The 12,269-nt window shown below is 40.4% G+C and overlaps 1 protein-coding gene across 7 annotated transcripts in view; it reads left to right on the plus strand.

Moving 5' to 3' along the window:
* mtus1a (microtubule associated tumor suppressor 1a) overlaps positions 1 to 12,269 on the plus strand; it is a 30,406-nt gene that overhangs the window by 13,320 nt on the left and 4,817 nt on the right. For all 7 annotated transcript variants that reach the window (XM_044204230.1, XM_044204235.1, XM_044204236.1 and 4 more), the window contains 2 exons: positions 4,293 to 4,504; positions 10,007 to 10,073. In XM_044204230.1, coding sequence (XP_044060165.1) covers positions 4,293 to 4,504; positions 10,007 to 10,073 — 279 coding nt within the window. The remainder of the gene's footprint in view (positions 1 to 4,292; positions 4,505 to 10,006; positions 10,074 to 12,269) is intronic.

Consider the following 12,269-nt stretch of genomic DNA (forward strand, 5'->3'; position numbering starts at 1 on the left):
TCCTGCTCCTATCACATCTATCAGGCTGTGCCACAAACCACTGGCCAGCCTTTAACCATTTCTGTATGTTCCATCCTTCACAGCATGGAATTAGATTTTGAGTTGGGAGACCTGCCATGCTGAACTGGGTGCCTTCACTTTTTTCAAGGCTGTCTCAGTGGTGTAACTCTTACTACTGTTTTTTATTGATTTATTTCTTTTCTGCCTGTCAGTGCTGCTTTCACCTGAGCCATGATACATTATACCATGGCATGTGGTTCATAGTCAGCATCAAGCTTCTGCATTTGGACACTTTTTTTTTTTTTTTTTTTTTTTTTTTAAAGTAATTTCTGCCTAAAACTGTGGCCGTCTTACTTTGTGTTTGAGAGATGTTATGGTCTCCGAAGCTCTCCCTGTCGAACATCCACGTGCGCCTGACAGCCAAGGGTTTACTCCGAAACATTCAGCTGCTGTCAGGGTGCAGGAAGAACACTGTGGTTTTCCAAGCAGGTTTGTCAGTTATATCAGTGTTTTTATTCTATATTTCTACTGACATGGTTTTTGGGTCTCTGTGCTATAATATTTAAGCCATGCCGATCAGTGTTTGCCTCTCGTGTAGAAATGTGCAGTTAGCTGTTTCTGAAATCTATTTTTAGTATGGCTGTTTACTAGCCGTCAAAGCAGGAGGTTCATCTTACATTTACCTACTCGTGTGACCCTGGGCAGAAGTATTTTAGCATACAAATCTTGAATTCAGGAACAGTTTTATTTAAACAAAAATCAGAATTATCTCCTATTGACATTTTAGGATGGCTTGCATTATTTTTGAGGCCTTTTATATGACTGTGTTAAAATGCACTATGTCTCGCTTTCTCGCTCACTGGGACACCCAGTACTCCTGTTTCACCCTGAGATATACCAAGGTTATTTTGGTTCTTGGTCTCTAGGTTGAACCATGGGGACCTTGTTGTGATTTGTTGAACAGGACATTATTTAAAGCATTCTTCTCCTGTTTTTGAAAGGCTATTACCAAATATGGTAACTTAGTTTTACAGTCTTAAGGGTTTTAATAACTCTGTTAGACAGGTGTCCAGTGAATGTTACACTGAGAAATATTGTCTGGTATTGTATCAACCAAGCACTATAACAAGTGCCTGATTGTGAGGGGGTCTCATCACAAATCATGCTTTGTGCTATGGTGTGATATCTCCTTCCAGGAGCAGAGCGCTATGCTGTGGAGTCACTAAATCACTCAGTATTTGGTGTTAAGTGTACTAGTTGAATTGGTACAAAATGATTTTGAGCCAGGGAGGAAGTATTAAATAAAGAGGGCAGCATGTGTCGTCAACTCTGTGTTCAGACACTTTGATAGAAATAGCTGCAGGTCCTCTGTTGCCATGGAACAGCAGTCAAATGGAGAAACAGCCTATGTGCTTATATTAAGTCAAATTCAAATGAAAGTGCACATTTGTGTGTTTTATGGAAAACAAAAGCCACATTACAGTTACAAATATGAGATCATAAAGCCTGGGATAAGACTAACTCCTATATGTTTGCTAATGTGTGAATATATATTTTCTGTTTGTGAGTCTAAATTAAGTAAATACAGGATTCTTTTTTCTAGCCTGAAAATCAGACTGAATTGCCATTTAATTCACTATTTAAATCTCCAAATCGTTGCCCACATCTCAGATTTTCTCAGAGGTCACCTCTTTAGACTGTTTTGAATTATTTAAAAAGGTGAGACTATGAATTTTTAAAATTCAGCTGCAATCTGTTGCATAATGTCCACTTCTGGTCTTGGAAAGAAGCACAATATAATAGCTGGGGGGGAAAAATAAACCTATATGGGGAGATTTCTTTCCACCAGTTACTCTTTATATGCACATGTTAAAAGTGGCATCAGCGAAAATGGCTATGATCCCACTTTTTTTCCCCTTGTTTTTGGTTTGTTTTGTTTTTATTGTCCCAGGAGGGCAAATAAAAAGGGACCAGCAATAACTACATTTTGCTTCAAGTTTAAAAAATTACATTTATGAAAATAAAATAAATTAACAATTGCATAGAATTACATTACAGAGGGATAAGAGATTCACATGCTACGAACACCTACTTATTTTTTTTACTAACATGTTGGTTACAGCATCACATAGACAAATGTGATATTTCTACACTATGATGTGAACTGATCTGCCACTCTGCAGTAGCTCACCTGAGTCTGTGATGGAGCTTGGCTTTATTCTGTATGCAGGCATGTTTGTGGTACATGTTGGCTGTGATATAACTTGACATGGTGTCTCTTTTTGCTCATTGCACAGCCAGCAGAGGGCATCCTAATTTAAAGGATTACACTTTAGATTTAGGGAGCTAAAACATCATCAAAATGATTAAAAGCTGAGCAGCACAGCTCAACTGTTTGTTTGGATCTGTGTCAGAAAAAGATTTTCTATTTTGACATTTCTCATGCCGCACTAATGTACTGAACAGGATGCAAAAATAAAGAAGCTATTTCTATATATAGTGTAAAAATCATTCTGCGTAGATCAGGATGCAGTCAGGACATTGAGATGGAAATCTGTTTATCTGGTCTTAAAGGATCTGCTTCCCCTATTTCAGTCTGAAGACTTCACACATAATATTAAAAGTACAACCTTGTTCTACAGTACAAGCTCAATAACATATATGTAAAAAATAAAAAAAATCTAAATTAACACATTAGATGTGACAAAATTCTGAAATTCACTTAAATGATATAGTAGGAGTGTGCCTTGTTTTGTAAGTTGTGCCATCCGCCCAGGTGCAGTATAATATTAATACTTTGTTTGTCTTAAAGGCTGTGCCTGTCTTTTATGATGAACCGTTTACTCTGGCTGTGAAAGATAGAGAGGCCACTGACAAACTAGTTTTGAGGTGAACTGCACATCCGGATACAGAGCTGTGTAAACTCAAGTCAGTCTGTGGCATGAATGCAGCATATAATTATTCAGATGAGATGGATCTGGTTTTTTACTAACCAGTTCTCACATAGGTTTTCGTTTTACTTCCGTGACTCCACAGTATGGTCTTTGAATCTGTTCCTGTTCCTGTTCCTCTTAGTCCATCCCAACAGTGCCCTCTCTGTTGGCCTGGCCAGCCTGGAGGGTTATTCTCTCTGCAGTATGATGTTGCCCCGAACAGGACAGGGTGCAGAGAGCTGTCGCTCTGCAGCTCCAGAATCAGCTGTCTACAGTAGGCAGGGAAGACACTTCCTCTTGTTAGATTGAATACCCTCTCTCCCCTGTCAATAGAAACTGCAGAATCTTATTTTCAAACGCATCCGAGTAAATGCAGCATTATTTTGCTTTGAAAGATGTCTATGTCCCGCAGTTACATGCTGGTGTTATTCTGGGATGTTATGATGTTCTAAAATGATACCATACTTGGAGCATATTCTAGTTAAATTTAGATGCACTATGATTATAAACTTCATGGGCAGGGGTTGTACCTACATAATATTAAGGGAGTACACTAGGGTGGATTCCACTATAGTAGCTTTAAAGTAGATTTCTCATTGGCTGTTCCAAATTCACTTACAACTATATCAATATTTGTTTTTTGCTTATTATAGCTGAGTGAGGCTACTCACAGGCCACTGGTGGTACAGTATATTCCACTCACTGGTATTCCCGATATGACTATGAGGCTGTCCTCACTGCTGTGTTACATAACGCTCACTGCAGTCTGCTCATGAACTGCTTTCAGAGAAACAGTTTTTACACAGGTGTCCAGTATCAAAGATAAGTCCTTTTTTTTTTTTTCCTTCTTCTCCACTGTAACATTCAGTGGTAGTACGTTTGTCAGTTTGGTGTTCCTCTATTCAGATATCTGCGTTGTAGCAAACAAAAGTGTTTGTAGTAAACAAAGTGTTCTTCATTAGTAGGATTGATGGTAGCTATTGTATGGGGGTGATGTATTTATAAAGCTGATGTAAATCAAAACTACAGTAGCACAGCCTTGCTAAAATACGTTGTCCTTGGTGACCAGTGTCTGCAGAGCACTAGATTAAATTAGAATATGGAACACTAATTGCATTCAGAGGATCCATTTTTATGTCGGTGCTGTCGGAGGAGCAGCACTGGGAATCATCAGACTGGCTGATTGGACAGAACAGTTCTGAACTGCAGAAATATCTAGGGCTTTGACACAGACGCTTGCTGCATCCATGACCCTGACAGAAGTGTATAGGGTTGGTGGTAGTGCTGTCAGAGCAGCTGCAGCGGCTATGGAGGAGGGTATGATGATGATCACTACACTCAACACATGTTCCTTTACAGTGGACAAGAACAAATCCAAGGCCAGCTCCCGCCAGCAACACCCGCAGCAGCAAGCATCCCAACCAAACCAGAGTAATGGACCTCCGGTTGCGGTACCAGCGACTGTCACCGAGAAAAAGGACCCGAGCATCCAGCAGCTCAGAGGACTCCTGGCAGCTACTAACTGCAGATTTGAGGCAGTCGCCATTGTCTTGCAGCGCACTTTGGCTGAGGTATGAACATTTTTATTTTTGAGGGGAAGTTAATTTTTTTAAATTTTATATTTGAACAACGTGGACTCTTTAAATCCTTATATAACAGATAGAAGATATGAATTTATCTTATGATTGATCACCTTGGTTTATGACCACAACATGAAGTCCTGTGTGTTGATACGAGTCAAACCAAATGGCATTTCTATTTATAGCACCAGCATGGGGAGCGATTGTGAGGGTATGAGGAGCTACACACACAGACATACTTGGAAACTGTCCAACACAAAACAGCCCTGTTGTTGTCATCTACTGAACAACTTAAGCAATTCTGGATCAAAGAGAAATTCTGTTCCACTGAACTTATTGTGGCCACTATCTAAATGCTCACCATGAGTCTTTCAGTCGTACTTACATGTGCCTTTCATAGATTCATAGGTTATTCAAGTAGGCAAGCATCACCCTGAGAGACTTTTAAAAAATGGATGTTTAAGCTTGCTGTTTGTTTTGGATCTGTTTTAATAGTGGTGCCATGTGATTGGCTTCCAGGAACTGTGTGTCCCAAAGGATTATTCTTCCCACAGTGCACTACAAACAGGCTTTATCCTATCAGCTACCCTCCACCCAAACCATCGTACTCCCTAATTTAGTTGTTGTGTCAAAGCAAAATTATGATGTGATGTTTGGACTCTAGTAAGTACATTTAGACAGTGTAATATGAGTGAATTATTAAATTAAATTAAATGGGCTTAATGTAGTAAGTAAAGATTTCTATCTACGTTTTCCTGTAAACCTATAGGAAACAAATCAGATACTGTTACTCTGCGTATATAAAATGTCATAAGCTATTTCATTCCCTCTGGTTAACTTTAGAAGTGTCCTTGTCAAATAGTTTCACACCATATGTGTTTATTGAGTGAAACAACTGGAATGTACCATCCAAATATAAATTGATTTAAGAAATAAGATGATATTTAGTGGTTCCCATTAAATTGTATGACCCTGTCTTTAACTTCATAGGATTATACCACTCAACCTTTTGATTCATCCAGATTTCATAAATACAGTACTTAGTGTGTCAGTGCTGAGCTGTTTCTGTCAAGTGACTTTGTCTTCTTCTTTATTTTATTAGGTTTTAGTCATTTCTTGTTTTGAATTCACAGATTTAAGTGAGAAAACACAAAACGCTACACTTAGCATGTATATAACAAATACTGAATCTTGTGGTTCAGTGCTGTTAATTAAAAACAGTGATAGTCTGACGTCCAGAGGGGATTCATGGCAGGTTGTCATATATATTGTTGTGATTGAGTTGTCATCTTTTTTTCCTTTCTTACTTTTTGTTAGTAAATAGGTTTTATGTCATTGTCAGATGAGGCCTGATTCAGTGGAACAAGGGGCAGACATCAGGTCTGCCAGGATTTTCCTCTTGAAGCCGCTGGGAACTTTCCATCATTCCTTTTGCAATGGCTCCACGGGACTTTATCGGACATTGTTGCTACGCTCTGACACATTAGCACAGGGTGTTGAGGCCAAATCCATTAAATGCGCATGTATGTGGTTATAAAAATAACCTGTATGAACACACAAATCTTTATTCAGTTTAGCATCCCTGTACTGCAGATATAGTAGACTTAAAGATTGTTTTGGTGTGAGTTGCCGAGTTTTGGAGATATCGGCTGTAGAGATGTCTGCATTTTTTTGGAATATAATGGGACTATATGGCCCTCGGCTTGTGGTGCTCAAAGCGGCAAAAAAAATAAATTAAAAAACTCAACAGCATTATCTTGAGTAACCGGGTAATGATTTCTGGAGAGACATTGCTGACGAGTTTTTCACTTTATTTTATTTTTTTGGCGCTTTGAGCACCACAAGCGCCATATAGTCCCACTATATTCAAAAAATGCAGACATCTCACGGCTGATATCTCCAAAACTCGGCAACTCGCACCAAAACAATGTAGATAGTTAAATTTCACTACGGGTAAGAGGAAATATATGTATTTCTGATTTTGGGGTGAACTGTCCCACCACCATGGTGGTGCAGAGCAAAAACACCACAGTAGTGACCCTATTTCAAACTGTACTGTAGCTGCGGTGCTTTAAGCTTAGTGGAGCGGCCCATCACACACACTTTAGCTGTGTCTGTGGGTGAGGGATCATATACTTGTTACTGCTGTAGTGACTCCTTCGGGTGGCTTCTGGTGTGAATCTCAATAAGCATTATGTGGTTCTGGTGAAGTTTGTTGTTTCCATGTGAGAAGAAACAGCTGGTTGACCCATCAATGTGTTCCAAGTGTGTGTGTGTGTGTGTGTGTGTGTGTGTGTGTGTGTGTGTGTGTGTGTAAGTATGAAATTCCTTCAATCTGATGTTGTTATATCTGAAATTGTTTGATGAGATTGTAGTCAGACTCAGAAGGAAAGTCTAGACCGTACTCTTTATAATAGCTGAGAACTACTTCAGAAAATTAAACCACTGCTTCTCTTAGTGGTAATACAGAAAGTCACTCATGCATTTATTTCCTTCGGCCTAGATTACAGCAACTCCCTTTACTCCTGCCTTACTCCAGAGTTTGACACCAGACAGATCCCTTGTGGCAGCTCTCTAAAGTTGCAGTTGTGAGTTCATATCAGTCCAATTTCAGCCTTAGTGAGCTTCAGCGAGTACTGTTGTTTCTTAATTTCTGCTGCCCCACTGATCAAAAAGGTGAAAAAATATAGGTATTCTGATTATGCAGTCAAGTGTCTTAAGTTATTTTGACATTTGCTCCTCAGGTGTTTAGAAGTCTTTTTGGGAACATTTCTGCCTGTTGTAACTTGAGTGCACATTCCAGGCATTCGAAAGCCAGTAGTTACTTATTTTTTGAGAATAGTGTGGAGAGTATGGATTGATGAATATATACCATCATACAAAACTGGAGAAAAATGTGTTTTTGTTATCAGATGCTGGCCCATGTAATGTGACAGCTGGTATTATTTGACTCATATCCCTCTGTTTGGTTGGCAGGGTTGTGAAACTGATTACATCAACAAATATTAAAAACACAACTTGTTTGTTCCTCTCTGATAGAAAAGCAGCTGTCTCAGCCTCAATGACTCAGCTTTAACTACAATGTCCTGCTTCTCTTCACCCCCTCCACTGGAACCAGTGAGTCCAGTGGACACCAATACCTGCAGTATCTAACACACATAACTTGCATTTGATATGAAAACATCAGTTCAATACACAAAAATAACAGATTTGCGTGTCCGGTGTATTAATGGACGAGTCTGTGTGCATGTAGTGTTCAATGGAATCTGGTGGCCACTCATCAGACCAAGAATAGGAGGCAGGTCCTTACCATCATAGTGTGAGAATGTCCCAGCTGTTGACTTGATATGGTTATGAACAGCAGCCAAACACTAAGCCAGGACTGTTTCTTATCATCTGTTTGGATGGAGTGTGTAAGCACTGGGCCTGGTGTGACATACCTTCTCTTAAAGAGAAAATGCTGTGACACAAGTTTCATTTCAGTGCAGGAATGCAAGCACATTCCCCAATAACCAGGAGATTTATAATCTCGCTTTACTTCACTTGCTTTCTGATATTCACAAAATTTCCAGTAAATTGTAACTTGATCTGAAGCAATTAGTCATTGATCTTAGTCTCGCATCAAGTGTTATTCTACACCTGACATGGTATCATACTGATATACACTGGGGACATGTCTAGTCTTTGCACCCAGCTCGATGTCCCTTAGCGTTACCGTACATGGGCTTTACCAACTGAGAAACTGGATCAAGTTAAAATGACAAACATGCGCAGCCAAACATAGAGGACTGTAATTGCGAATATTTTTAGAATAAAAGGATCTTGACAAAATTGACTGATAGAGGTTTTATGTGAGTATAGAGCTGCATGGTGGCAGTTATTTTGCTCAATATATATGCTCAAAAAAATGGATAATTAATCATAAATGATTTGGATATAAGTTGGGTTTTTTTAAATTCACATTCATTTAGTGCATATGGAGCAGTTGACGTGATCTCAGTTATGATACAATTTACTATACAGCCCTCCTTCAGTGACTGTTTAAGATGTGCTGTCTGAGGAATAATTCCCAAGGCATTTTGTGATTAGTCAACAAGTGACATATCATTTTCTTAAATTCTATACATTGGCTGTAAAGCTTCGTGCTCACACAGAAGTTGGAAATGTGATCTGTCTCAGCATTATATCATCTTGTAATGGAGAGACTGTACCCATGAAGCCTGTAGCTGCACAGCAGATTGTAAGATAATGGTGCAGAGGGGTGAGGGGATGATTTAATGTAGGTTTGGATGAGTAGTGGGGGATGGTGGTAATGAAGCCTCTCCATGTATCCCCTGGGAAGGTCACTACACAGCACAAGTCCTGCTCCATCAGTCTGATATCAGGCAGCTCTGTACAATTTATCTGTTTGCTCCACTCCAGCTGCCTTTAGTGCTGTCTTAAAGTGACCTCCCCTTAGTGGTGAGGAGGCTGTTCTTATGCACGCTGTAGCCTGCCCCTTTTGGGGTTTTTTTTAGGTGTAATACGGTAATGCACTCTGCAGTCACTCACCACAGCCAGTGAAGCGGCTTTTTCAGTCTTGCCTCAGATGTAGTCAGAGCAGTCTGGGAGGAGGTGGTGCGTCCACCTGGACCACTGTTTTGTCCTGGAGAACTGGGTCTCCATAGCTGGGGTGGGAGACTCCGGCACCCAAGCCTCAGACTGAGGCTGGATCATGGGCTGTTCAGGCAGCAGAGCGTGCCTTAGTGCTCCCTGCGCTGCAGAGAGGGTAACTGGCTTCTACATTGTTCTGCTCTGCAGTGAGGAATAGATGCAGATCTGGGGTAGCAGGGCAGGATAGACTGTATTTGCTTTTGTAAACACTGAAGTGATGTTTGGCTTGTCTTACTTTGCTGTTTTGTCTTAGGTTCATAATTGAATTATGCAGGCTGTGTCATGTACTGTTTAGTGTGTCAGGTTGTTTATGTGAATCAGCATATTAAGAGAACGGTAGTAAATGAGAGGTAAACAGTTTTTGGATCATCTATGCGTCAGTTTTAAGTCTGGAGGAGCACTGCAGCTACAGCGCAGCCTCCTCTTTACTGCAAAACTGAGTCAGAAAGGGAGAAGTAAAGGAGTTAGGCTGACAGAAGGATTGTGCTAAGACTGAAAACATTAGTTGAATGTCAAGTTTTACTCAGTCTCTCTCCACCTATCACTACTGACTTGCCCTTGTTAGCTGCTGCTGTGCTGTTAATGTATTTACTTTTGGCAAATACAATATCCTGGAAGGGAAAACTGCATTCATTAGATGGTTATGTGTCAGGGTGTTGCCCTGACAGAATCTTCCTTCTAATAGTGAATAACCTTTCATTTTCATAATGCTGGCATTGCACATTTGTGATCTTGACTGTGATGATATAAGCAGTTTGCTGTGTCAAATCAAAGACTCAAAAAAGTTAACCGACACCTTCATGAGCAGGTGCATGATTGATTATATTTTTTTCTCTGCAGCGTGATGAAGCCACACGGCAGCGCAGGGAGCTGTCCCAGGAGCTGGTCAACCTCCAAGGAAAGCTGGGTAAGTTAGGTCACCTTGGTCACATACCAGCAGTGTTTAAAGTTGTTATCACCAAAGTACACACTCCTGCTTCTGGGTCTGATTTTAGTGCCCCTTTCTGATGTGTGTTTGGCCTTTTAATTGTTTGCTTTATATGACAAGTCAGGAGACATTTTGGATCATGTTTGTATAGATAATGAGGACAGTATGGTTTTCATATGTTAACTATGTTTTTTTGTTGTTTTTTTTTCATCATGAGGATTTAGTTGTTTACTTGGTTCACTTATTTTGTTGCTGTGATCCAATGTAGTTATTGATCTGAGTCATTGGTGCTTTAATTTTGACGTTTATAGCATGTTAGACATTATTCTACATTGATGAATTTAGTCACCAATTACATTGCACAAATTCCTCCAGACTGACAGTCATGATGTTTTTATGAACAATGTAATCTTTATTTAATAATAATAAAATAGTTCCGTGCTGTGCTTTGAAGTGGTTTGTGCTGTGATGGGTTAACCTTTCTTATTTGATGGAACTGGTGTGTCAAAATAGTTTCATGAATTAAATATTACCATTTTTGTATGCATGGGGGATCTTAATTTTGGTTGCCTTTGCCCACCACATAGATATTCCCTGTGGTTCTTCCTCCACTTGTTAATTGTTTTGTCCTCCACTGAAAATCAGATGCCTGTTTGTCAAGACGTGTGTGTTTAAGCGTTGCTGTGTTAAAGTGGTGTCAGCCAGTTCCCCAGGGAGGGGCAGTCTGACCTCTGACCCCACACAGGAGGGGCTCCCAGTGGTGGAATGCCACACCGCTTGGGGACAATGACCCATGTTTAATGTCCAGCCTAAGTGCTGTTACACAGAATAGCCTTGCACGTACAGGCACACGCACGCTCAAACACGCGCTCACACACCAGCTTTCATCTCTCTTACTTAAGGCAGCAGTAGTGTTGTGGCTCCTCCCCTCCCTCACAGCCTCGGGACTTCCACATGACTGCTCTTATATGCTGAGCGCTGTTACAGCTGCGCTTTAACACATTCTTCACTTCAGGGAAGTCTTTGAGACTTACACTGACCTCACATGGACCTTTTTGTATTATGTGTAGTAAAAGATGTTTGGAAGTACAGAGGCATTTTTATACGTCTGCTTTTAGTTTAGTTCTTCCTCAGACTGTGTCCCTCCCTGCTTCCACACTGATCTCACTCCTCGTACAGCAATAAATTACAGTCTTGAGCTACAGCCAAACTTGTGATACAACCACACCCCCTTTGTTATCATTCCTCACACGTAAAATTACATCTAAGAGGGATCTGCCATTTTCAGCATCTGCATTTATCTGTGACACTTTGAAACCCCCATTACCCTGCTGACTGTGGGATTATGTGGGCCCTCCTCTCCTGCATGAGCCATGAGGTGTTTTTGCGGGGTGGATTTGGACTAGAAAGGCTCATATGACCAGATCTCTGTTACAAATGGGTGCAGAGTGCTGAGCTCCGTTTGTTGAGCTGTACATGCCAAAGCCTGATAGATAGTCCCTATGTTAGCTTGGCCTCTGTTCCTGGATCTGCTGCCATTATTCCACTCTTGGTAGGTGAATCTTCATGCACTGCAGTGTTATTCCTTCATACTGTAGCTCAGTTTTAGCTGTGCAAAAAAAAACAAACTCTGGGACTTAATTTACATCCAGATGGCAACGGGAATACACATTGTGATTAACAAGATTTGTCTGTATGTCAGCATGACTTAAATTGCAACCCTCAATAAAGATAAGTGTGAACCAGTAAATGCAGCATGTGGCCCTCGTGGCTAAAAGGGGGAATCTTCATATGTGCAAAAGATGCTAAAATGCCTTTCATGAGTCCTTTTTGGTAACCGTGTTAGCATTATACTGTGGTCACCAAATCAGTGTTTTAGAATGGGGTATCAAATTGTAAGATGACTTATTAGCGAATAGTGCATGTACCTGTATTGTGCCCTGATGGCGTGTGAGAGCAGTGAATAGGAAAATGTACCTGCCACACAGTTGTAGCATAGCAGAGCAACATCTGGGTTCAGTATTATTTTACACCCACTACTGAAGTTATAGTTTCAGGTTCCAAATAGTTGTGGTTTATTGCCATACCATGTGTTTGAGACCAAACCTTTGAAAGAAACTCACCTGCTTACCAAGACAGCAGCCCCTTCCTGTACCATCAGTGTGACTTTACTAG

The sequence above is a fragment of the Siniperca chuatsi genome, linkage group LG8 (assembly GCF_020085105.1).
Source record: "Siniperca chuatsi isolate FFG_IHB_CAS linkage group LG8, ASM2008510v1, whole genome shotgun sequence".
NCBI classification, from domain to species: domain Eukaryota; kingdom Metazoa; phylum Chordata; class Actinopteri; order Centrarchiformes; family Sinipercidae; genus Siniperca; species Siniperca chuatsi.